The 26,366-nt window shown below is 52.5% G+C and overlaps 1 protein-coding gene across 1 annotated transcript in view; it reads left to right on the top strand.

Annotated features, from left to right (window-relative positions):
* The first annotated feature begins 9,966 nt into the window (after window positions 1-9,966).
* Window positions 9,967-26,366, top strand: part of PHACTR3 (phosphatase and actin regulator 3) — a 190,121-nt gene continuing 173,721 nt past the window's right edge. The window contains exon 1 of the mRNA XM_052651080.1: window positions 9,967-10,084. Within this exon, the coding sequence (XP_052507040.1) occupies window positions 9,967-10,084 (118 nt within the window). The remainder of the gene's footprint in view (window positions 10,085-26,366) is intronic.

The raw sequence follows: 26,366 nt of genomic DNA, 5'->3' as shown, positions 1-26,366 counted from the left end.
GCTGGGCTTGGGTGTTCGCTGGGGCTGTGGTGACCAGAGGGGCTTGCAGTCTCTGGAGACCTCATAACACAGCCCTCTCTTCACTCCCTTGTTAGCACTCTGTCCTCCGTGGCCAGTGTGGACTGGTCCTGCAGCGATCTGCTCACTGCTCTGGGCACACCCATGTCCTGCCACACACGTGGCAGGGGGGCTTCCTGAGTGCCTGGACAGCAGGTGGGGCCTGGGAAATCCTGCCTTTTCTCAGCCCCTGGAGAGAGCTGCCCTCAGGCTCTAGAAGCTTCTTCCTTTGGGCAGCATCTGGTCTTACATGGAGCTTCTGGTTTCTCCCCAGAGGAGACCCATTTTTGCAGAAAAATCCCCCAGTTTGGCATTGATTTCCCTCCAGAGTTATAGGAAGCAGCTCGCAGCATCTCTATTTGAGTCTGCCCCGTTCTTCTGAAAGCACATAGTATTTCTAGGCTGTTTCCAATTATTAACACACCTTTGCTGTAGCAAACTTAAAACAGGTGAGTGGAGGCCCACCTGGGCCCTCTCCTCCAATACTGACTCCTTGTACTCTGTATAGGTACAGACAGGCACCCTTGGCAGTTGCCTCCTTCCCAGCCTCCTAATTTATTACACTTACTCCTAATTTAGAAGCTCCTATCAAAGCGTCCGCCTCACCTGCTTCCCTGTCCATCTGTGTCCCATTCTGTCCCCAGCAGGCTCCTGGAAGCCAGGCAGGCACCCTGCTGCCTGCACCGTGTGCTTTCGGATGGTGGGGTCACTGCCGCTGCCCCGCAGGGCAAGGACCAGAAATAGACCCTGCCCTTGATGAGGTTTCTGCTACGAGTGAAGGACTGCCTCTCTTTCCACTTAAGAGTGTCCAGAACATCTGTCTGAAGAGAATGTTATCTTTCATCTGTGGCTTCATTTCTTTTAATTCTTACGCACTCAGATAATAAGGATGTTGGCACGGGTGAGGCTTGTTGCAAATTTCTATTTTTACTTTAATCGCTTTTCTGTCTGGGCTTTTTCCTATGAAAAAGTGAGTGTCTGACTCTTTGTGATCCCATGCACTGTGGCCTGCCAGGCCCCTCTGTCCATGGAATTCGCCAGGCAAGAATATTGGAGTGGGTTGCCTTTCTCTTCTCCAGGGCATCTTCCAATCCAGGGATCAAACCCAGGTCTCCTGCATCATAGACAGATTCTTTACCATCTGAGCCACCAGGGAAGCTCCCTTTTTCCTATAAGCCACAGTAAAAACTCACGGTAAATTAGCTTCAACCTTTTACCTCTTGGTTAAACACTGGGATGATAAAAATTAAGAGGAGGTATTCTTTCATTTATGGAACAGAGTGATTTCTAACTTGGAGAATTATGGTGAAAGTGACAAATATTTGATAACAGTCATTTGCATTGGGTCTGCGTGGGAGTTACCATGGTGGGAGAGGCCAGGTTGAAATCTCCTTTGTGGATCCAGCAGCCAGGGCCAGACCTGTCCTTAGCTCTTCCCCTTTGTCTGCATGTCTCTATGGGAGGCGTGAGCCCACTTGACAGATGAGGAAAACCAAGGCTCAGAGAGATGGCGTAAGTAGCCCAAGGTCACACAGCTGCTGGAGCTGCACCTGAACCTGGGTGGTCAGCTTTGGCAGCCTCTGGATTCTTAGCCTTTGCTCTCCTGCCTCAGGATTTATGCTCTCTGCCTTTTATCCTAGAAGACAAGGCTAGTTCTTGGTGCCTCTTGGGGGAGTCGTTTCTGGGTGCCCCAACTTTGGCTGCACCTGGGAGAAGCCTGACTTGGAAACAAGGTGGCTGGTGGCAGGAGAGACCCCTGCCCCTCAGGTGTATGTCTGTGCCCCGTAGGTGGGATGCCAGGGTGGTTCTCTCCCCCAGTCTTCCTGCATGGGTCATACCCTTCATCTGAGTCTTAGGTTGACCTTGGATGTGTGCACATCCCTCTTCACAGGTGGTCTGTGTGGGGTCACCCAGGGTTGTGCAGCAGTGGGAGAAGGACCCTTGGAGACCTGCATGACCTTCCCCTCTGACCCCATTTGACCTTCCCCTCTGAACCTCGCCCTTCTTGTGGCTAGAGGATGACACCAGGACTGGAGGCCTCAGACACTCAGGAGAATGGATGGGAGGATGTGTGACTGCCGAAATGGAGGACCACAAACTTTGCAGGCAAAGCGACACCTGTTTATCGTCACGTATCCTCCCCTGGGTTGGAGGTGTGGTGGACTCAGCCGGTGCCCTGCTCTGAGTCCCATGGGCTGGAGTTGAGGTGTGGCCAGGTCTGTGGTCCTTCCTGGAGTTCCGAGAGGGAAGCCAAGTCCAGCTCATGGGTTGCAGGACCTGGGTCCCCGTTTCCCTGCAGGCTGTTGGGGGATCATTTCCAGAGGCCACCATGTTCCCCTGTGGCCCCCTCAAGACCAGCGGTGGTGGCCACATCTTCCAATGCCTCGTCTCTCCTCTGCCCACTCCTCCCCTTCTGTCTTCCCTCTGCGTTGAGGGTCCTGTGATTACACGGCCAGGTCCAATCATCTGGGATAATCTCCCATCATCAGGAGACTGATGATATCAATCAGGCAGTTTATGATAACCCAGTTTTTGTTCACAAAAGCCTTCCCTGTAGTGCCTAGAGTCATGTTTGCATGAGTAACTTGGGGCTGGAATCTGAGGGTATTCCCGTCTACACTCTTGGGTAAGTTGACTGGCCCAGGGTCCAGCCCACACTGAGCACTAGGTAAGGACAGGGTGAATCCACCGTGGTGGACCAGGCTCCATGAATTTGTGTTGGGGGAGGGGCAGTGACATCCAACTTCAAGGAACAACCCCCTTGCCCAAATTACAGAGCGCAGGAATCAGTTGGTAACTGTCTGAATTGTAACAGTAATCCTGTGTAGGAATTTTCTTATTACAGTTCAGCTACTGGGTACCTTTGCATCAAGAGTGGCTGCAACATACACAGTTACAGTGTACCTGGGCTCCATCCAGCACTCTGCATTCCAGGCTGCCTGTGTCTCTCCCAGTCCAGTGCAGCAGCCCCCAGCCCACCCCCTTATCTCCCAGCCCCTTTTTGCCTCCTGTAACTTCCCTGCTAAGTTCCTTCAGTCATGTCCGACTCTGTGCGACCCCATAGACGGCAGCCCACTAGGCTCCTCTGTCCCTGGGATTCTCCAGGCAAGAATACTGGAGTGGGTTGCCATTTCCTTCTCCAATGCATGAAAGTGAAGTTGCTCAAGTCGTGCCCGACTCTTAGTGACCCCATGGACTGCAGCCTACCAGGCTCCTCCGTCCATGGGGTTTTACAGGCAAGAGTACTGGAGTGGGTTGCCATTGCCTTCTCCACATAACCTCCCTAGAGAAGAGAAATTCATTCTTTCTTTCCTGGCTGGGGACCCTTCTGCGTTTTTCATTCCTCCCAGGATAAAATCTGTGCTTTGCACCATGGGTCATGAGACCCCTTGAGTCCTGAGCCTGTCCCCCACCCTCCCTGCATGCCACCCTGCCCTCAGCACTTCAACCACCCAGCCCCTTCTCAGCCCTTCTGACTGCCCAGTACTTCCACGCCAGGGCCTTTGCATGTGCTGTTGTGGGGAGGGACTTTCCCCTCCCCTTCCCTGCCCCCTACAGTGCCTGGCATGTACTATGAATGAGTGAATCAGTCAGTCAGACCCTAAACAGGGGCCTCATGTTCTCTAGAACATCTTTTAGATCAAGGCTGTGGGCTCTTTTTGAATGCAGTGCCAGCGGCCCCACCCCCTTGGGTCTTTGCTGTGTGTTTCAGGTTCTGGTGGGAGACAGAACCCACTTCACTCTAGATTTCGGCCCCTCCACTCTGTCCTGCTGATAGACCCCCAGAGCCCATTCTCCTAAAATCCTGGGTCTCCCAGGTGACCCTTCAAAAAAATGAAGTAGGAGGGTGAGCAATCCCCCAAAACAGCAATGTGAAGTACCAGGAGTAATCTTTGTTGCACCCCAGCTCGCTGAACTGATGAAGCCTCTGCTAAGCACAGATATGAATGTTGTCTGCCTGTGTGCCGTGGAAGTCACAGGAACTCTTGTTACTATTCCAGAACGGAGCCTGGTGAGGATGCCAGTACTAATTGCCTAAATAACTTCCCCTTCCCCCATGAAACCCCAGTGGACCCCACAAGCTTTAACCCACATACAAGTTTAGTGAATTATGGGCCCTGAAAGAGATCACGGCTTCTGTGAAAACACGGACAGGCCATCATTATTTATAGGTTTGTACAAGTGGATTCTTGGAATTGTCACTCCAGCTGCGGAACTTAAGATGTATTTTTAAAGTACTACTGATAAGCCTTGTGCTGTGGGTTTTCTGTAATTTATGGATTGGGCGCCATGCCGTGTTTGAACTCTTCTGCGATGAAGTACTTTGTCTCCCTTTCCCGCTGCGATGGGGTGTTGGAGGCATAAATCTGTGTGTGGTGAGGCAGTGAGCCCGGCTCCGGGGTCTCCCGTGGGAAAGGAAACGGGTCCCTTTAGAATGTAAATCCGGTAAACATATTACAGTGTACACGTTGAATCGGAGGAAAGGGTCAGTGTTTGGGTGACAGTGATCTTTATTTAAACATGACTTATCTCCTTTTAAAAGAGTCAAGTGGCCGGATGGTCGAGGTGGTGAGCGTGGCTTCCGATGAGCGTTGTCCTTTGCCCTTTTACTTGTTGTCAGCATTCCAAGCATCCATGCCCCTCATAATCCCTTTCTCCACAGTTTGGGGCATTCCATCCTTGTGTGTGTCCCCCCAGGGTCACAGGTGGCTGCTGCGACTCCAGGGCCACATAGGACACTCAGGCAGGGAGCAGGGACAGTGCCATCATCCTGACGACAACTGCCTTTTCTCTGTGTGGCTCTCCATCAGCACGTTTCCTGGGGTCCTGCACCAGCCCCTCTCCCTTCATTAGTTGTTGCTGTTCTGTCGTCCAGTCGTGTCCAGCTCTTTGCGACCCCATGGACGCCAGGCTTCCCTGTCCTCCACCATCTCCCAGAGCTTGCTCAAACTCCTGTACATTGAGTCGGTGATGCCATCCAACCATCTCATCCTCTATCGTCCCCTTCTTCTCCTGCCTTCAGTCTTTCTCAGAATCAGGGTCTTTCCTAATGAGTCAGCACTTCCCATCAGGTGGCCAAAGTATTAGAGCTTCAGCTTCATCATCTGTCCTTCCAACGAATATTCAGGACTGATTTCCTTCAGGATTGACTGGTTTGATCTCACTGTACTCTAAGGGACTCTCAAGAGTCTTCTCCAGCACCACAGTTCAAAAGCATCAATTGTTTGGCGCTTCCCTTCATTAGCTGGAAACATCCTCCGGCAAGGAAGGAAAATAGGATGAACCAGGAAAGGACGGGAGGGTCCATGACACAGATGAGCCTGCCTGGGGCTGTTTTCTGTCTTTCCTACAGAGGGCACCCTGTCCCTCCCCTGGTCGGGCTTCTTGTTCCCCATTCTTCTGCCTCCATCACTTCCATCCTATGTGTTTCTTCCTGGTCACCTGCAGGTGCTCAAGGCACATAAGATGTTAGAAGGTCAGTGTCTTGCATCAGAGGACTTTTGTGTCCTGAGAGCTGGGTGTCCTGTCGAATGCCCTCACCCTGTGAGCAGTGCCCTTCCCCCACCCTCACCTAGAGGGGAGACGCAGAAAGTGATCAAAACCCCTCTCCTGCCTGGATCTCAGACTCTGGCCCAGAAGGGCTTCTGTAGCAGCCTGAGCACAGAAGACACTGCGAGGCAGGCTAAGCACGCTTCTCAGGCCAGCTCTGGCTGCCATGCCCTTCAGAGTGGGGACCATGGTTGCTGACATGAAGGCTTTTGTTTTAGAAGAGTTGGGTGTGTTTAGAAAACAGCCACAGCTGGCATCACATGAATCACCACCCTGGGTAGCCTAATGCGCAAGGCCAGTGGTGGAGACCCCACCAAGGGCAAAGGGCAAAAGAAGCCAAGTTCAAGGCTAAGTCAGCCCTTCAGTCAGGGAAGTTCCCAAGGGCCACAGTTTGGTGCAGTTCCTCCTGTAAGCAGCAGAGGGCAGCACTCCCCTCCTCACTGCAGGTTCTGGGGGACCTGCTTTGTCTTCACTCTCCCCTTTCCTCTGGTCTTGAATCCCTATCCTGGGGTATGACCTCTGGACCCTCTTTTGTTGATTCCCTAAGAGCTTGGCTGGAATAGTTCTTTTTAAGCATTTGAATTTGCTGGTTTAACTCTGTTCCTGTGATGGGGAAGGACAGTTCCCTGGAGCATCAGGAGAAACATAGGATTGGGGAAGGGGGGTCAGGAAGTGACCACCTCTGTCCCTGAAAGCCTGGAGCTACTGGGGTTCTGAAGATGCTGATCCCCTTTTCCTGGAGCAGCGACATGTCGACCCCACTGTGTGCGTGCTCATTGGTTCAGTCAACAAACACCTGTTTCCTGGGCCCCTGCAGAAATCTTGAGGACAGACAGTTGGTGACTTTCACAATTTCCTGGGGATCCTGCAGGCTGGAACTTACAGACAGCAGCCTTGTGCACACCTCGGGGGCCAGACCTCCCGCCAGCCCCAGTCTCGGCGTGGATGACTTGGAAGGTCCAAGTTTCTCCTTCCAGCAGTTCACCAGACTTTTATTTCTCCTGATCAGTCGAGGTGGGCTCACTAATTTGTTTTAAACTTGAAACTGTTTTTATTATGGAACATTTCAAAGCCAGAGAAAAAGACAATGGCTATATCTTTCCCTACCTGGCTCAAACAAATCAATATGGTACTGACATATATGTTTGAGAACTACATTTTGGTTGTTACCCCTGTCTTCTGCCTGCACACCACACCTCCCCTGACCCCCCGCCAATCTCCATGTGAGCTCCAGGAGCAAATGCTAAGTCTTATCCTTCTCTGTGCCTTTAAGTCCCGCCATGCACTTAAGGGGAGCAGGCACAGCTGTGTAGACCACCCAAAGGAACTAGAAATGGTTTTAGATAGTACATACATGGACAAGGCATTGGGGGAATATTAGCAACTACAGACAATCCTTGTGTCCTTCATCCTCCGCAGGTGTGACAGGGAGGCTACATTTCTGTCGCTGGAATGATGCTTTCCTTTAAAATGCATTTAAGTGCTGAGCCATGCTGTGCTGTGCTGAGTCACTTCAGTTGTGTCTGACTCTGTGACCCCATGGACTGTAGCCCACCAGGCTCCTCTGTCTATGGGATTCTCCAGGCAAGAATACCGCAGTGGGTTGCCCTTTCCTTCTCCAGGAGATCTTTCTAACCCAGGGACCAAACTGATTGATTAAAAGAAAAATATTGTCAGTAACAATACAGGTTGTGAGTAGGGAAAGCCCCAAAGCATGAGGGTGGGGGGTGGAGGAACACAGCTGGAAGCCCATGAGGCCACCTTCCTTCTCTCCTTTTGCCCATGACCCTGGGCTGCTGTCTCCCCGACTCCCCTGCCTGCCTCAACCCCACTGGTCCATCTCTGCATCTGCTGCTGGCTAGGCCCACAGAAGGCCTTGTCATGTAGATGTGGGAGGCACTGATGATGAGGTTGAGGGCTTCCTGAGACCTGCCTGTGTTTGGGCCAGGACTCAGCAAGGCTCTTGGGGCTGCCTGAGGATGCACTTGGAGAGACCCCAGACCAGGAGCATCGGCCCTGCCTGTCCTGGCTTACGACCTGGGCAGGTATACTCACTTCTAAGGTAGCTCACACCTCCGAGGCTTGTGAGGAAGAAATGATACCCTCCTCCCACCGCCACCCCAGAAAAGGGCTCAGCCTGGAGCCAGGTGTTCCCCAACGAGCACATTTTTATGTGGATAAAAAGTGTTTAGTAAAATGTCCTACCAAGTTCCTCTTTGCCTCATGGTACGTGTTGATGCTGAAGCTCCAGCACTTTGGCCACCTGATGTGAAGAGCTGACTCATTGGAAAAGACCGTGATGCTGGGAAAGATTGAGGGCGGGAGGAGAAGGGGGCAACAGAGAATGAGGTGGTTGAATAGCATCACTAACTCAATGGACATGAGTTTGCGCAAGCTCTGGGAGATGGTGAAGGACAGGGAAGCCTGGCATGCTACTGTCCATGGGGTCACAAAGAGTCAGATACAACTAAGTGACTGAACAACAACAACATGTTTAGAACTCCAGTGAAATGTTTTGGGGTCCTCTATTGATTTATTGGCCACCATTGTTGGCTCTATCCTCCTGCCCCCGGCAAGACCCACTGCGAGTGTTTCTCGTTTGTTTCATTTGTTGGATTCCTAGTGTCTGGCAAGCCCACCACCTACGCAGTGGGCTGTGGGGGCTTTTGGAAGGAAGGACGGTTTGGTTTCTCTGAGGTCCCTGCTCCTGAGAGCCCACAGCCCCATGTGCAGTGAGGACTGTCATCTCCTGTGTCTCAGTTCTGTCCTTGGTCCTTCACCCAACACTGCCAGGTGCACCCCCTGCACCCCAGCCCTGCTCCAGGGCTGGAGACGAATGAGCAGTCCAGGAAAGTCCCTGGGCCCTGCCCAGCTGCCAGACCCCTGGCCCGCGCCTTCTCTGAGCCCCAGTTGGTTTTGTCATCGCAGTGGGGCTGAGAGCAGCACCTGCCCCCTGGGGTGGTTTGAGGGGCTGAGATGGGATCCCGCCCATTGGAGCTTGATGCACCCTCCCCGCCCCCCGTGCCCCTGGGGGCCTGCCCTCTAGGCATCTGGCCCCCTTCCTAGCCCAGGCTGTGTGACACCGCTCCCCACCATGTCCCTCTCTGTGCCCTTTACAAGGCTGGCCTCTTCTTCCTTGCGCTTGGGTCCCTGCCTTAGCTGATGTGGGAGTTGCCTGTGTTTCCCCGACCCCTGGCACCCGTCTCCCCCGCGCCCCGTTCCCACCCCCACTCTCCCCCGCTACCCGCCCCCCCCCCCCCCCGCCCCCCGCCATCTAGCAGGGTGAGAATTGCTCGTTAACACCTCGGGGGACACCTCTGTAAGTGGCAGCTCTAGCGGGTGTCACCTCCCTCTCCTGGCCTCCTCAACTCCATCAAGGAATCTGTGGGAATCCTCCCTGGAGGAGCCAGGCACCCCTCCTGCCTCTCTCCTCCGGGCAAGGAGGGGTGGGGCAAGAAAGGGTGGACAGAGAGGACGAGGATGCGGTGGGCGGGGATACAGGTTGGGAACGCCCCGCCCTGTCATTCCAGGAGGCTCCTGGGCAGCAAGACCCCTGTCTAAATCCCCAAGAGGGCAAACCCGGGCCGGGAACCTCTGGGAAGCTGCTGGGGAGATCAGGCCCTGCCTCCACCAAGGGAGGCACCCTCTCCATCTGGGGGAGGGGAAGGAAGCAGCATGTGGACTCCTTGTTTCTAGAGCCTGGCTGGGATGGGGGTGGGCGACCCAGAACTCAGGAGTAAGCCCCCACTTCCCTCAGGGCTGGTGGCGTGCAGTTCAGGTATTTGAGACCCCTCCCCATCACGGCGCTGGCTCTCACTCCCCTCTCTCGTGACGTCAGGCTCCTCTCGCGCGGCATGATGGGAGAATCCTAATGTTTTCCAACAGATGCTCCAAGAACAGCTTTCAGATTAAAGCTATTGCCAGAGCAAAGATTCTTCTTTTTTCCTTTCTTTCCCCGGGGGGTGGGGGGTGGGGTGGGGGGAGGGAGCGCCCCCAGAAATTCCTGGACATCACCCCCTGCCCCAAGCACGCCATAAACACTGACAAGAAAAAGTTTTTATTTCCTGGTTCAACTTTTTTTTTTCCTGGAATATAGACTGAAGAATGGGAATAAACACGAATAAATAACGGAGCGAGGCCGCGCGCGCCGGGATGCGCCTGGCTGCCGCCGCCAGGCTATTGTCTCACCGCCCTGAAGCCAGCCCTGGCCTCGTCCTCCCGCTGCTTCCCTTTCCCTGTCCTTTTTGATTTTCCTTTTTTAAAAAGCGCCCCCTCCAGCCCCCTGGCCAGTGACCTTGGCCGCCTGGATGCTCTGATTGCACGCGGCTCCCTCCAACTTGCCCCAGCGCCGCCGGGCCCATGGCCGCGTCCGAGGACGAGAGCAGCTGCCTCGTGTCGCGGGGCCGCTCTCAGAGTGACCCCAGCGTCCTCACCGACTCCTCGGCCACCTCCTCCGCGGACGCCGGGGAGAACCCAGGTAATGGGCGGGCGGGGGCGGCGGGGCAGGCGGGGAAGGCCAGGGCAGGGGACGCTGGGCGCACGTCTCCGGGCGCTGCTCCGCGTCGGGTCTGCGTTTGGGGAGCCGCGGCAGGACTCAGGCTCCCCGTAAGGCGGCGGAGACCCCTTTGTCCGAGGAGGAACCGGTTTTCCTGGTAGAGACCGGCGCTCCGCATCCGCCCTCCTTGAGGACTGGTGGGCTCTGCTGTCCTTTCCGAGGGGCTGCCTTCCTTTGGGTGCTGACCACCTGGGGGACCAGAGGCAGAACCGTGGCCACCTCCGCCAGTGCCGGCTCCGAGCTCTGCCTCCCTCCCCCGGACCCCAGCTCCGGTGGCCCCGGCGGCCTGGCTGGGGCGTCCCCTCGCGGGCAGGGAGCGCTCGGTGCTGCCGCCACGGAGGGGCTTCCGCGGGGCTCCCAAGTCGGCGGGGCCTGGCGCACCTGGGCGCGCCCACCCGCCTCCCGGGACAGGTGTGTTGGCGGAGCTGCCACGGGGAGATGAAGGGCGTGCGTGCGCCAGGACGGAGCCAGATTTCATTAAATAATATGGACTTCGTTCACTCCCCCACCCCCACAGCACCGTCGATTGTTTAGGTGATAAATCCGGTCACAAAGGCGTCCATAAGGCTTGATTGATTACTTTCCAGAGAGGAAGAAAGGCCTAATAAAGCGGAGGGGGGGAGGGGGGGGTGGGCTGTGCGCCTGTCACCATGGAGACGCAGGAAGCAAAGTGATCATTAAAACCTTTCTCCACCAGAAGGCAATTTTCACTTCACGGGGAGAAGTCTGAGCTTCTGAAATGTAGGGTTCAAAAAAAGAATCAAAGCTGGTGTTTTGGTATGGAGCCACAGGACTCCATTCGTATCCTAGGGAAGCAGGGTCCCTTCACACGTTCTGTTTTGACAGTAAGTTGCTCTTACCTTCCTCTGATGACTCTTTCTCTCTGAAGGCACCAGACCCAGATGGGGACTTGATCACCTTAACTGGTGGGCGTGCAGCTCCACAGGGCCCCTGGGGCTGGGGTGATCCAGCTTTGTGGGGAGATGCCTTCACTTTGCTGGAACACAGAGCAGCTTCGCTATTTAACTGCAAAGAAAGACCCGTTAGAGGCAGCTCTGGGGGCGCCAGGGCCCAAGCTGAAATTTTAAACAATAAACCCATACAAGGCTTGTAAGGTTTCTTTGTTAGGACTGTTGACACTGTGTCATTTGGTCAAACTAAGGTACCAGCCTGAGGAAATCCCTGGCTTTTTGTTTTTGGCATCTGGGAGGGCAAGTTAATTTCCTTGGAGTTTCAGGCAGAGGCAGCTCTAAGCAGACCCTTAAGGCTTTAATTAATCCTTTTATTAGAAATCGGGGATTAAGCTTTCAGCACTCCATGATGGATTGGTTTTCTCTGTGCCTGAGATGCACATCCATGATTGTTCCAATTATGGGAGTTGAGTGGCTCCTCACGAGAGAAGCCAGCTCCTTTTGTCTCCCTGGCAGTGAGAGGACGCAAACTTGACATGGGAACTATGGAGGATCTAGCTTTTTGGCTGTCTGTGAGTTGATGCCTCCGTGGGTGGGAACACGGGGCTTGGCAGGTGACTCGTGCCGGTCCACTTGGGAGAGAGGCGAAAGGGCTTGGATGCCCGTGATGCAGTGATGGCGTGGGATGATGAAAGCCCAAGTTAGTCTCAGGTTCACATGCACAGAAGGGCGCCCAAAGAGCAGAGACCTGGGGTGAACGTCTTTATATACAGAATTCTGTGAGTGGTAGAACCTCACTGAAAAGGAAAAATGAATGAAGTATTTAAGAACTGTGTTAGACACAGGAGTTCCGGTGGAAAGAAATTCAGAATCTTCAGGTCGGAAGCAGCCTGGGAGCTTGAAGCGGGAAGGGTGGATTAGGGGAGCATTTTCTACAACTGCTTTGCTTGGTTGGCTCGGCGTGTGCTTGCATACCTCTTTTGATGGGGAACTCACTTCTTTCTGAGGCAGTGCATGCTTCTGTTTGGGCAAACCCATTTAAAAATTCGTTTTCAAATGGTTCAAAATGGTCTGCTGTCAGTCAGTCCTGATGGGATCATCTCCTGATGCACCTTGGCTTCCAGAGAAACTGGTGGTGTTGTCACACCCACCTGAGGCATTTCTTCACTAGGCTGTAGAGTCCAGGCCTTCCGTTCTCTTTCCCTGAAGAACCTCTCCCATTCGCCCACCTGCTGCTCTGAAGTGAGGCTGGTGAGCCGGCTGTGGAATGACCTGGTGCGCAGTCACCTGCCTCCATCTTTGGAAACAACAGTTTCTTTGTTTTTATAAAACAGCTCGTGAAGGCATTTGCCCTTTTCCCCTCCAAAGTGCATTTTTGATGCATCAGTATTCTCATAACAGAAACTCAGAACATCACAGGAAAGTAAGCAGTGACACCCCTCTCCATCCCTCTCCAGATGTTATCTCTGTGATGAGCTCCATGGGGCATTTCCACCTTTTCCTGCATGTTTATATCTGCAGGTTCTTGGGAAAAGGCATTTAAGAGAACACAAGTGGTTTCACACTACATGGAAGGTTCTCCAGTTTGGGTTTCTACTCAACACTGGATCTTGGAGGAGGTCTCACCATGTGGCAAGTGTATCTCCATCTCCTTTTCTTAATAACTGCATAGTATCCTGAATAATATGGTTTTCTCAGTTGAGCTATACGTGTGTTTCCATTTTTTACCCATTAGAAGCAATACGGCAGTGGTCATCCAAGCAAAGCCTCCTTGTACTCCCATGTGAATTTCCTGTAGGATGTGTCTAGGTTACAGGAGGCTCACATTTAAAATTTTTCTGATATCACTTCCCCCTGGAAAATGGACCCATGATGCTTCTTCAGAATCTGAGCACATCCTTTCTCCAAAGCCTTCCCGATGCCTGGAGTGGTCCATCTGGTGTTCTCTCTCGTGAAGGGTGACAAGGAGTGTCTCGTGTTCATTTGTGGCTTTGTGATTGATGGCAAGTGTGAGCATCTTTTTGTGGCCTTATTTGTGTGTTAAATCTCTCTGTGACTGCATCTATGGCTATGGACTGCCTGGCAAGGGTGAAGGCCTTTCCTTGAGGACCGACCCTCATGCTGTTTCCACATCGTTGCTCCACTCATGATTCTGTAGGCAGCTTTCCAGGGTTCCTGTCTGCAAATCCTCACTCTGTGCCCACAAGTATGGTCAGGATTTCCCCCACAACTTAAAATTTTAAAAAGGCAACTTGGCATCCCCATCGCCTTTCCTCCCTCTGAGTTCCTAGTCTTAAGGAATTCTATCAGCTCTCAGACTGCGGCTTTGGTCCTGTGCGGGCCTCCTACCAGTCTAGTCATGTGCCATCCCCTCATCTCTCCCCCTTTGCTGCTCCTCTGGTCCCCTTCTCCCCACCACTCTCTCCTCCCTGGGTTTTCGCTGCATTGCCTTCTCTCTGCTCCCTGCTCGTCCCTCTATTCCTCTCCCCGCCCAACACACAGCGGTCCCTGCAGGGCATCCCTTGCTGTCCTTTCCCTCCACTCTCAGCTCTCTTTCTGGTTTCCAGAGAGCCGGACCCGAGACTAAATGAAGAGTTACCAGGGTCAGCTGTTTAGAATGTTTCCGTGGGGACTTGCAACTTGTCTTTTTCTGTGCAACCAGGTAGGGGACCTTTTGATCTCAACTGGGTTTCTCAGCACGACTGACGTTGGTAATGGGGTCCTTCTCTGCTACGGGGTGTCCTGTGCACTGTCAGATGTTTAGCAGCATCCCTGACCTCTGCCCTCAAGACGACAGTAGCAGCCCTGCCCCTGGTTGTGACCATCGAAAATGTCTTCAGACCTGCCAGATGTCCCCTGGGGGCAAAATCTCCCTGGAGGACTGCTGATGTAGCTATTTCATTCTCAAACCCTGCTGTGGATTAGAGTCACCTGGAAGTCACCTGTTCACCCCACCCCCTTTGTTTCCGGTTCAGCCTGTGGTGGATGCCGGTGAAGTGCATTTCTAACGAGTGACCAGGTCATGCTGATGGTACCGGTCAGGGGACCAGATCCAGGGACCCACTGAGTCTGGTCCTCCCTGAGCCACTGTCTCAGTCTCTGCTGACAACTTCTGTGTGTGTGTGTGTGTGTGTGTGTCTAAGTATGTGTCCAGTGGGTACTGCCCTGACCTGTCTGCCTCCTGAGCCCCAGACTGCTGTGTCCTTCGACTCCCTGCTTTCCCAGGTCTTCATCTGATGTTACCTCCTCAGAGGGCCCTCTTTGTTCATCTGATAAGATTAAGTAGCTGCCCTGCCCACACTACCCAGTTCTCTTCCCAACTTGTTCACAATGTTCATCAGTGCCTGGGACTTAGGTCTTATTCTCAGTGGACCATTCCCACTAGGCTGGGAGCCCATCGCCAACTGCTCACTGGAGGCCTTGGTAAGCATCTATGGGACCAGGCATAGTGTCTGAGTGAATGAGACCTGGGGCTAGCCAGGTGGCTGGATGGGCCCACTATGGGCAAGCTGCTCAGGGGCAACTTGAGATGGCTGGAGGCTCAGTGTGGAGGGGGCAGGGGCCATGCCCCTCTGCATGGACAGGTCCACCTCTGCTCATGGCCCAGAGAGGGCGAAACCCTCAGAGCATCCACCTGAGCTGCAGACAGACACACAGACACAGCCCCACCTCAGACTCTAGGCTTGGTGTTCCTTTGCTGTTTATGGGTGCCCCATGTGGGGTGGAGACAAGGGGTCTCAACCTGCTTTCGGCATGGCCTGGTTCTTCTGGGGTTCTTTCCTCAAATGCTGTCTTGCTCTGAAGTCCTGAGTTTTGGGGTTCTCCCTCTGGCCCCTTGCAGAGCGTCTCCATGGCTTAATTAGCGATAGAACTCTGCAGTAATTACCTCGTCATCTTCTTCTTTGGGGTTATTAAACATAAAAGCTGGGTGCTTAAAAAAAATACAGAATTTAAAAACAGAATTTTTCCTGGTTATGAAAACAACTGCACATTCCTCATAGGAAGTGATTGAAAGCTTTTGAAACTTCTGTTCCTCATCCCCTGCTCCGTTAACAGGGCACAGAAGGCAGTGACAAGGGACAGCTTTGTCCCTGGGACCTTCCCAGGTGCCAGGCATGGCTGTTTGGCAGAAGGTCAGATACAGTCAGGGTCCAGGGTTTATCCCCTACCCCCACCCCATCCCTTGTGGTCACTTCAGCCACTTTCCATCTCCTCACTTTTCACTCTTTGAAATGATCTCACTTATTTGACCCACTTGCTTATGCTCTGTCCCTCCTGCTAGGTAGCACTCTCCAATACCGTAGTCATTAGCTACTTACAGCAATTTACATCTAAATTAAATAAATCAACCTTAAAATTTCCTTTCCTCGGTCACACTTGTCACACCTCAAGCGTTCAGTTGCTACATGTGGCTGGCAGCTGCCATGTTAGATAGCATGGATCTAGAATATTCTATTCTTGTGGGTGGCTCAGTCAACGCTGCTCTGGAGTGGAAGAACCTGCGGGTAGGTCCTTATCCCTTGTTCCTTGGCTGTGCAGCCTGTGGCTGTTCCCCAGTGGTTGTCTGTTGACTGAACAGACAAGTCAGAGCGCAGACGGAATGGACATGGTCTGGGAGGCCTTGTGCTGGAGACCCTCAGCTGATCATCTCACATCCTTAAGGGGAGGACACCCAAGCAGAGGTCATTTCTCATCCACACAAGATTCATTTATCTCAATTCAGTGAGCTCCTCCAGAGAGCCTACAATGTGCCATGGTTGGCTCTGGCTGGATGGGTCTCTTTGACAAAGAAAACAATGACATCCAAAGAGATTCTTTGGCTGGAGTTGGATGGAGTCCCAGATCTGGCTCTGCTACATACAAGCTGTGTGACCTTGGGCAAGTTGCTTCACCTCTCTGAATCTCCATTTCTTGTCTGTAACATTGTGGTCAGTATTGTCCATTCCTCCAGGTGGGTGAGGATCACTGAGCTATTGTCTGTAACGGACACTGTCATTGGTTTCACAACTATGAAGGGGCAACAGTCTCCTCAGACATCTCCTAATCACCTTGAGACCATTCCATCCTCTGGGAATAAAGTTGGGAGGCAGTGGACCCTGTGATGAAGAGGTGGGGAGAGCCTGTGGGTTGTTCTGCAGCCCCTTTTCTAACTAGCTGATAATCTGGTAAATTTTCAGTGGCTGAAGTGAAAACATGCTTGTCAGCTCAGTGTTACACTGGGGCATCTTGCTTCCTTTTATTTAATCTTCCTCCAAACCCTGAGGTAGGCTCAAAGGGCCAGATGGCCCTGGGGACATTTGTGTGGAGAGGAGTTAGAATCTAGGTGAGTTTCAAGCCTGGCCCATTCTGCATGCCCCACCCGCTCCGCATGCCCCACCCACTCTGCCCCGTCCACCTGCCAGCCCCTCCCACTCTGCCCCAGTCACTCTAGGCCCTGCCCACCCATTACTGGCTTCAAAATGCATCTTTTTACAGGAAGGCCTTCTGTGCTTTGGGCTTCCCTGGTGGCTCAGATAGTTAAGAATCTGCCTGCAATGGGGGAGACTCGGGTTCGATCCCTGGGTTGGGAAAATCCCATGGAGAAGGGAATGGCTACCCATTCTGGTATTCTTGCCTGGAGAACCCCATGGACAGAGGAGCCTGGCGGGCTACAGTCCAAGAGGTCACAAAGAGTCAGACATGACTAAGCAACTAATACTTTCACTTCCTGTGCTTCAGATGAAGCAGATCCATGTGTTTATCCCATTTCTGTTTCAAGCAACCTGTGCCACAAATACATACAAATCTGTAGTCACATAAACACACAGGCACAGATACTTTCCTAGTTCATTTAACTAGAATGGCCACCAGGACAAGATTTATTTACTCGAGGTCAGGCAAGGAGCTGAAAGAGAACCAGCCATGGGCAGAGTTGCTGAAGGTCTTGTCTTAATGGGCTGGGGTGAGTGTCCATGTGTGTTAAAGGAAGTCATTTGGGTGGGTTGCTTGGCAACATACCTTATCTCATGGCTGGGACATAAGTAGACTCTGGCATCAATTGGTCAGCTGTCAGAAAATGAATTTGCCAAGATCTGAGTAGAGAAAGTGGCAGCTGTGGCTACAGACTTAATAAATGTATTTATCACACATTGTTATGCAGTTGTTTTAAATGTAATAGTTTGTTAAAGTTGCCATTGGTCTTAATACTCTTACTATTGAGTTGTATTGTCATTAGTTAATTTTTTGGTCCCATTACTTCTTGGAAGTTTATAGCCATGTGAAGAGAAAATTTTTGCCTTGCTGTAATCACTAGCTCAGGGGATTTAAATAAACGCAGGAAGACCTGCCAAAAATGATCTTTCTGCTTCCCTTTGGCAGGAAAACTTTGTCTCGGCAATGTTAATTGTAGGGTGACTGCCTTTCTGCAGTCACATGGGGCAAGTGACTGCTGACCTTGTCTTGTTTGCTGGCAGGTCTTTTATGCAGAGCTCCCCTGCATCAGGGATGTCCCCATCTGAGCACTGCTCTGTAGGGTTCCCTCAGCCGCCCCCACCTTCTTCATTTTCCTGTTATCATCCAGGTAAATGGGGATGCACTTCCATACAGAGTGGTAGGTTGCAGTCCTCCTTTAAATCAAGTTTCTTTGCAAACGAAAGAAGATGGGCTTCAAATATTAATGAATTAGTTACGGTCATCCACTGAGGAGACACAGGTGTGGTGGGAATCGCTAAGATGTGGTGCGTTTCTGTGAAATGAGAGGTGTTCTTGTGCATTGTCATCTTGACCTGTGACTCTCCCATTCTTATTTATCTGCTGATGTAGGAAATGCCCCTGTGTGCATTTGGGTGTGTGTGGGGTGATGTAAAGAAGAATTGCTTGTCCTGGAATCTCACTCTCTGGCTCGGGGGGGGGGGGGGCTGGGGGGACAGTTCATACGGTGTTGACTTGTGAAATGACAGGACACATGCATAATAAATACCAGGCCTCCCAGATCTGTCCTATTCTGTGTGGCATCCAGTGTGTCCTCTGTAAGGACAGCCTGCAGACCTTTGTGCTGCAGGCTGGGTGCTGTCTCCTCTGCTGTCTGCAGGTTGGCAGGGTTGACCATTTAGGCTGGGCTCAGCTGAGTGGCTCTTCTTCACCTGTACCTCATCTTCCTTGGACCCAGCAATGTTGCCTCCTGGCTGGGGCTATGCATGGGCCCTCTTAGGCTTTGTGGTCCTCACTTCTGCCTGATTCTGTTAGAGTGGGAAAATGCCCAGTTTAAGGTCAAGGGGAGGGAATACAGTCCACCGGTTGATGGGAGGGGCTTGGTTGCATTCATGCTGGGATTTCCTGCAGCCTCTATTCTCCCATGGTTGGGCCTTGGCCTCAGGAAACCAGCAGACAAGGTATTGAGGGGAGTTGGCAGACGTGTGGACTCTTTGATGTCACCTGGGTCTATGTGACTTTGACAGTCCTACCTAACATCTCTGAGCCTTGTTTCCCCGCTGTAAAGGGTCTCTGCATGGACATTTGGTGGTGAGGATTCAACGGGTTGGTTTCTCTAAAGCATTTAGCAGAGTGCCTGGAATACAGGGAGACTGGGTCATGATGAGCTGGTGTTTATCCCCACCTGTCATTATGGAGACATTAACACCAGAGGCCTCTTGGAGGCCCTTGAACGTTTTTGTTGGTAACAGTGGAAATCCCTGATTCTGTGCAGTTCTGAGGCTCCCCCATGGTGCCTCTCGATGTTGAAACAAGGGTCCCTTCTGGCCTAAGGTCACTCTTGCTGAGCGATATCAGGTAGCTCTGTAGGATTCCCCCACCCTCCCTCCTGCATGGCCCTGGAGCTGGTTCCAGGGGTTGCTAGTGTGCGCTGGGGGCTCCTCCGGGGGGATTGTGTCCATCTTCCTAATTAGGGAGCTGGTCCAGGGGAGCCAGAATGCAAGACTAGTTTAACTGGCCCAAGTCAAAGGTCAAGGTCAAAGGCTGAGTCACACCCTCACAGACATGAGTTTGCAATGTGCTTAGCTGACTCCAGACTCCTTGAGGTTGGCTTCGGGCTCAGGAAGGAGGGCATGTGGATAGTGGAGGCAACAGCAGCTTATGTTTTAATTTCTGTGCTTTTTTCCCCTAATTTTTGCAACTAGAAGCCTCTGCCTTAATAGGCACTAATGCAGGATTTAGGGATATTTTATTATTTATCTCATTCTTTCAGAGGGAAGGGTGAATAAGGGGGGGGGGGTGGGCATCTAATAACATACCACATGGAACAAACCAAGCGCTGCTTCTTGCCTGCATTCTCCTGGGCAGGCACTCTGGGTGAGGGACACAGGGGCCAAACCCTGTTTGTCTTCCCCTTGAATCTCATGGAACTTGTCTCTTCCTCAAGACCCTTATTGCAAACAGCATTCGCATTTTAATGTGATTACTTTCCTCTGGTATTTTTCAAACTCTTTCTGGGAAACATATTTGCATCTTTTTACTTTAAAGATAGGTCTTGTCCACTCTTGTGTCTTTGGCTCCAAAAGCCAAAGTGTGAGTGTCTTGCTCATAGAAGGTGCACAAGAAACCGCTTTTACTGTAAAAACATGGTAATGACACCCAGCAGCCCTTTCTTATTCCTGGTCCCATGTACCCATAAGGAAAAGTAAAACTGAGGGGAAAAGATCCCCAGAAACGCAACAGCAAAGCATGATGAGCAGGTTAAATGGTCTTGCCCTGTTAGGAATTCCTGGAGCTGATCGACGGGCAGAGGGGACAGTAGCTCAGAGGACAACTTATCAGTAATACGCCAGGCTAAAATAGGCCTACAGATTTGTTAATAATTGGTCTCTGTGTGGTTTTTAAAATTAACTAATAACGGTTTACTCCAGGAGGATATTAGCACAGAGCAGCTGTCCCCTCATAGGAAACAGAGATTCTAATCACTGTTGTGTTGGTTTGTTTCCTTTTTCTGTTTCCTTTTTCTGACCTGGACAAAGCTGACTGTTGCATCTCACTTGCTGAGCTCTTCGGGCGGGAGGCTGTGAGGGCCCAGTTAACATTGCCCAGGGTGACCTCCCGGGAGCCAGTGCAGGTTGGAGGGAGAGTGTGAGCCAAGAGATACAGGATGATACCCACAGCTCATGGCAAGTGAGATTCCTCCCTACTTCCCACCCACCAAATCAAGGGCCTTCTGTTAGGCCACGGAGAGCAGAAAGGCGGCCCACCCTGTGGGCTGTCTAGTGGGGGTGGGCTCAGATGCTAGTCGCGGGGATGTGGGGAGGACTGCTCTGGGGCTGGCAGGCTGGGGTTGTTTGAGAGAAGGTGTTCAGGGGCAGTGAATTGAGACCCAAAAGATAGTTTGAGTCCACCAGGCCGAATGAGCAGGAAGGGTGTGCCGGGCAGACAGAACGGCTGGGCAGAGGCCAGGAGGCAGGAGGGAGCTTCTGGAGTGTCATGGGCTGAAGTCAGCTAGTGGCTGGAGGAGGATGGAGGGTAGATGAATGAGTTGTGGCATGCATGTGTACACATTTGTGTGTGTCCTGCTGTAACTTATCCTCATTTGTCAAAGCCACAGGCAGTCCTGGACACGGTCAGTGGCACAGCCCTTGTCCCTCCTGCAGGCAGCTGGAGCCATGGTGCCTGGGGCCTCGGAGCTGGTCTTGCAGTCAGTCTGGAACCCTGACTCAGGACCCTCTAGCAGGCATCACCTCACTTTCCTCCTTAGTAGAATGTGGGTGGTTGTGAGGCTGGGTGAGGTATTTGACCGCAGCCCAGCGCCTGCAGCTGACTGTCAGGTAACTGTATTTCCTGCCCCCAGGTGCGTGGTCCATGAATTCAGCTCATAGAGCAGAAAGCTCAGTCTGGGGAAACGATACTCTCCTCCCTTCTCCTGGGTCACGCTGGGCAGTGGATCTGGCGAGGAGGTCACCTTGACCTGCCTGCAGAGGGTGATCCTCCACAGTTGCTAGGAGACCTTGACCTGGTGTAGTTAACCATCTCACCACACACAGAAGGGCTTCTCATGTTTCTAGCCCCTCCAGCTCCAAGAGTCAGAGATGTCCCATGAGCTGTGCCGGGCACCAGTCTGACAGGAAGGAAGGTGGCCAGGCAGCCAGGGTCCTCTCTCTGGCCAGGCTCTGGTTATTCCTGGTGCCCCCAGAAGAGACATATCCCTTCTGGAAGCCATGAGCTGCCCTCTGGAGAAGTCCAAGCTTATCCTATTGGAAGCTGAGTGACCTCTGCTGGGCACACAGATGGCTTGTGTAGGACTCAGAACTTGAATTCCAGGGTGGAGGCGGTGGGGGTCAGAGGGAGGTTGCGAGATTATATTGCAGGGCTTCCCATCCTGACTCTGTGTGATCTCAGGCGAGTCTCTTGCCCACTCTGTGCCTCCGCTATTCAGTTTGTTTCTACAGGTGGCCACATTGTTCCCTCTGACCCCACTGCCCTTGTGCAGTGTGACTTTGTCACCCCTCCTGTTGGGGGTGGGGGAGACTGTCTCCTGCCCCCTTGTGTCCATGTATTACACTTGCTCATAGTGTAGGGAAAGTGACACAGTGTGGCTTCTGGACCCAGGACTTGGATGCCCAGCAGCCTCTGTTTGGCCCTCTCACCTGCCACCAGTCTAGATCGTCCTGCTGGGGAAAACTGGGTGCCCCAGCTGATGGTTCTTGAGAGGGGAGCCTTCCAGGTGTCTCCAGCTTGGCTGGCACCACGTCCAGCAGAGGGGCCCTGCCCAAGCAAGTGGATGATGTAATGGTTATTATTCAGGGCCACTGAGTGGTGGAGTGGTTTGTTACGTCTCGTAAGTAACTGATACCCACTCTGACCAGTACATGTGAAGAGGCCAGAGCCACTTCTTGCCCTGAGTTACACAATGATCCTCTGTTCCGAGCTGCTGGGCAGGTGCTGAGTTTTAAGTGAGGTTTCTCTGTGCCTGGCGGGCTCTGACTCTGCATTGAATTTGGAGCAGGTTCCCGTTACATCTGTGGCCATGTACCCCTGTATTGTGGTGGTGGATGTGGAGGTTTCATTCCTGACAGCCAGGGTCTGGGAGATCCTGGGCTTGTTCTATGCTGGGGCTGGCTAGCCCCTCTGGGGGCACCGGGGCTGGGCTGGATTTGAAGGGCATTCAACCCAGGAGTTCTGAGCCAGGAGTAGTCTTCATGACTCCCTCTGGGGAGCTTAAAAATGAAGTTAGTCTAAAACTTTCTCCCTGGACTTTGTGATTGCCAGGCATTAACGAGTATTTATTGGGCACCTGCTGTATACACCAATGCATACACCAATGCTGTATGCCTGTCATTGTTTTGGGGGCTAGGAAGGTTACAGTAAGGACTATGATGTCCTTCCCTTCAAAAGGTGAATAGTCTTCTGGGACAAGGGGAAGTAGTTAAGAAAGAAATAGGTGTGTGATGAAATAGTGCCTGCAGTCAGACTGGAGGAAGGAGAGTGGTTGGCAGGGATTAGAGGGACTCTAAGCAAGGGCATCTGTAGAGATACGAGGTGGAAAGGAGAGAATTAGTCATGTAGAGACCTTGGAGAGTAGCCTTCTAGGCAGACGGAGCAGCAGGTGCTGTCTGTCTTTCTGTCTAATGTTCATCACCTATCTGTCAGTCTGTCATGTACCCGTTTGTCCATGCATCACTTGCTTACCTCCAGCCCCTCTTTGGCATTCCTGCACAGAGTCTAGCCCCTGCTTTAATGTCCCCAGTGATAGAGAAATCTCCCCTCCCCCACCCAGAGTTTCCAACTCCGGGACCACTTCCTGGACGGTGCCTCGCTCCTGTTTCCTCCCCCAAGGGTTTATTTACACTCTCCACTTGCCAGGAGAGGCACTTAGGAGTTTGGAGCTGTGCATGCTCCCAGGCCCCCAGTGCGAGGGGGGCAGGGGGAAGAATGGGGCCAGTCACTGGGGAGCAGGGGGAGACACCCCATCTCAGCTGCAACTTCCCTGCTCTTGGCTCCTAGGCAAGGGCCTCTTTGTGCTCCTCCAGGACAAGGCTTGCCATTGAGACAGGCCAGGGGATGCTGTGCCTGAGCGAAGGATGGCTGGAAGCTAGAATTAGGCATTTCACAGGAGCAAGCCCCACAACATCTCCCAGTGGGCTTCCAAGAGCCTGGACGAGTCCTTGGCCAAGGGGCTGCGGCTTGAGCAGGCTCCTCTCACTGGGACGAAAGCCCATCCTGTTCTCTCCTCAGTGAGCCCAAACACTGAGCATTGAAATTGTGGGAGAATTGTTCTTTTTCTCCTGGCTCCTAGTGGGCCTCCAACCCTGTTCAGGGGTGCAAAAGTGTCCTGGAAGGTTCCCCACAACTCATATTCAGAGGGGCCAAAAGAGGCTGGCTTTGAGAAAGACTGATGGGCTGTGAGTAAGACAAAGGAGAGTGGGAGCCACACGGAAGCAGTAAGACTTTTTACATTTTTGTGTATTTCCTTTGTTTTTATTTTGAAATACTTTTAGGGACTTCCCTGGCGGTCCAGTGGTTAAGAACCATCCTACAATGCAGGGGATGTGGGTTCCATCCCTAGCTAGGAAACTAAGATCCCACAAGCCAAGGAGCAGCTTAGTCTATCTATGCACCACAGCCCATACGACACAGCTGAGATCCTGTGTGCCACACGTGGCTGAATAAATACTCTAAAAAATAAATACTTTTAAACTCACATGGAGCTTGCAAAAAAGTAGTACTTAGAATTCCGCCAGCTTCTCTCGATGGTGACCCCTGACCTGGCACAGGACGCTAGTGGACGCAGGGCACAGCACTGTCACTAAACCAGGGGCCACAGCGAATGTCACCAGACTGTACGTGCACCTTCTTTGGTGTGAGTTGCAGGACACTCTATTACACTTACAGAGTCACCACGATCAGGTGAGGAGACTCGACTCTTAGATAAAAGCCCTTTGGCCCTTTGGTCAGGGGTGCTGGTGCCCAGGCAGCAGGTGGTGGGCCCTTCCCCCTCAGCTCCTGAATCCACGTTGTGCTCCCTTCATGCCCCTGGGTGGGGAGCCGCCTCTTCTGGACCCTCCAGGCCCCACTTCTTTGGTTCCCAGTGAGGCTCAGCAACCCTGCCCCTTCTGCACATTTGAAAGGCCGGGACTTGGGGAGGCTGCTTTTCCTCTATCCCCACCCTCTTAGGGGCTGCCATGGTTTCCTGGGACAGTCCTAACAAAGAGCTGCAGACTGGGTGACCTCAGGAAGGGAAATGGATCCCTCCTGGTTCTGGAGGCCAGAAGACCCAGCTCCAGGTGTCGGCAGGGAGGATTCCTTCTGAGGCTGTGATTCATTCCAGGCCTCTCCCTGCCAGCGTGCAGACGGCTGTCTCCTCCCTGGGTCTTCACATCTCCTTCCCTCTGTGCGTGTGGCTCAGCGTCAGCTGTAATGCATCAGGCCCACCTGAATGGCCGCATTTTATCTCATCACCCCTGTAAAGACCCTCTCTCCAAATAAGGTCACATTCTTAGAAACTAGTGGTTAGGACTCCAGCTTGTGAATTGCATGGAATTTTAGGGACACAGTCCCAATATCACAGTGGCCCTCCCTCCCATCCCAGAGGGCAATGGCAGCCCACCTTCTTGAACCATCCCCTCCTATTAGGCCCCCTTGCCCCACCCCAGATGCCTCTCAGGTCTCTGTTCCCCCTCCTTCTCCCTTGGATTCAGACAAAAGGTTCCTCACCTTGGCAACAGTGACTTGTGAGCCTTGCTACCGCCTGTGCCACCAGGGTCTGCTTCCTAGCATGTCGTCCCCCTCAAAGCTGAGCCAGTCAGCCTTCAGCTGCAAGTAACAAACATCCCAATTCAACTTGGCTTACCCTAGGGAGGTGGGGGGACAGTGGGAAATAAGCCTGGCCTCCTGTTTCCTGATCTCAGCCATGTCACTGGAATCTCTTTCTCTCGCTCTCTCCTCTCTGCCCTTCCCTATGTTGGACTCCTTCTCAGGCAGGCTGTCTTCATAGGCTGGCTCTTGGCAGTTCCACACTCATAACCTTCCAGCTCAACAATCTCAGCAAAAAGCAAGTTCTCCAGAAAGGCAAATACATTTCTTGGGGTTGATGCTGATTCAGCTTGCCTCAGTCCTGTGTCCAGCCTTGACCAATCACTGGCTGGGGAGTAAGGATGGAGGAAGCTCATTGGCCAGCTGGGTAACACACCTGCCTGAGCACCTGCAGTGGGTCAGCTTCACCGAAGCCTGAGGACTGAGATGGGGAGGGTGGAACCCAGGGGGAAGCTGCATGTGGCCAGATACAGGGAGAGTGGGGAGAGGGGGTAACTGTCCTGGCCACTCAGTGGAGCGGAGGAGGGTGAGCTTTCGAGGGCAGGTGTCCAGCCTTTGTTCCTGGGTGATTCTCAGCTGTGTTTGTTGCAGCTTTCGTGCCATCAGCCCGCTTTCATCTTCAGAGCATCTCCACTCTGGACTCTGGGTGTGCTTCCATCCCTGGCCCCCTCTCTTCCATTCTCTCTCTCAGAGCCTGTGAGCATTCTGTCCTAACATCCTGTTCTTCCATTAAATGCTTTTTTTTTGCTTTTATAATTTGTCCATGCTTCTAGAGATTATTTGTTTACCATTTCCCTCTCCCCCTGCTACCCCTCTGATTATGAGCTCCAGGGAGGAAAAGAGCACATCTGTGTTGTTCTGCTGCAGTGACCAGCACCTAGGACAGCGATGAGCTGCTTTTCAAATAGCTGTGTTGCCTGGGACAAGTTACCTAACCTCTTTCTGGTCTTGGGTTTCTGTCGATCACGGGTCTCACTTCACAGGTTTGTTGTGATAATTTCATGAGACAGCCTATGGAAAAGCATGTAGGGCTTGGCACTTAGGAAGAGCTGAACAAATAGATCCTGTTACAATACATCCTGTGGCTCTTGTGGCTGGCGACGTGGTGATTAAACTGCCTGGGTTCTAGTGCAGCTTCTACCGCTTACTAGTTGGGTAACCTTATGCAAGTTCATCAACTTCTCTGTTCCTCAGTTTCCTCATCTGTAAAATGAGAGTAGCGGTTACACTAACCTACAGGAATTATTTATTAGCAGAGCACCTGTGACCTTGCCAACTTCCCTGGTGACTCAGACGGTACAGCGTCTGCCTACAATGTGGGAGACCCAAGTTCAATCCCTGGGTCGGGAAGATCTCCTGGAGAAAGAAATAGCAATCCACTCCAGTACTCTCACCTGGAAAATCCCATGGACAGAGGAGCCTGGTAGGCTACAGTCCATGGGGTCACGAAGAGTCGGATGCGACTGAGCGACTTCACTTTCACTTTCACTTTTGTGGCCTTGCCTGGCTGGGTGAGCCTACAGAAGCGGTAGGTGCTGTTCTTGTCATTGATGTCTGTTAAC

This window comes from Budorcas taxicolor, chromosome 13 (assembly GCF_023091745.1).
Source record: "Budorcas taxicolor isolate Tak-1 chromosome 13, Takin1.1, whole genome shotgun sequence".
Lineage (NCBI taxonomy): Eukaryota > Metazoa > Chordata > Mammalia > Artiodactyla > Bovidae > Budorcas > Budorcas taxicolor.
The sequence above is the reverse complement of the archived record's forward strand: the minus strand, read 5'-3'. Positions and strand labels throughout refer to the sequence as shown.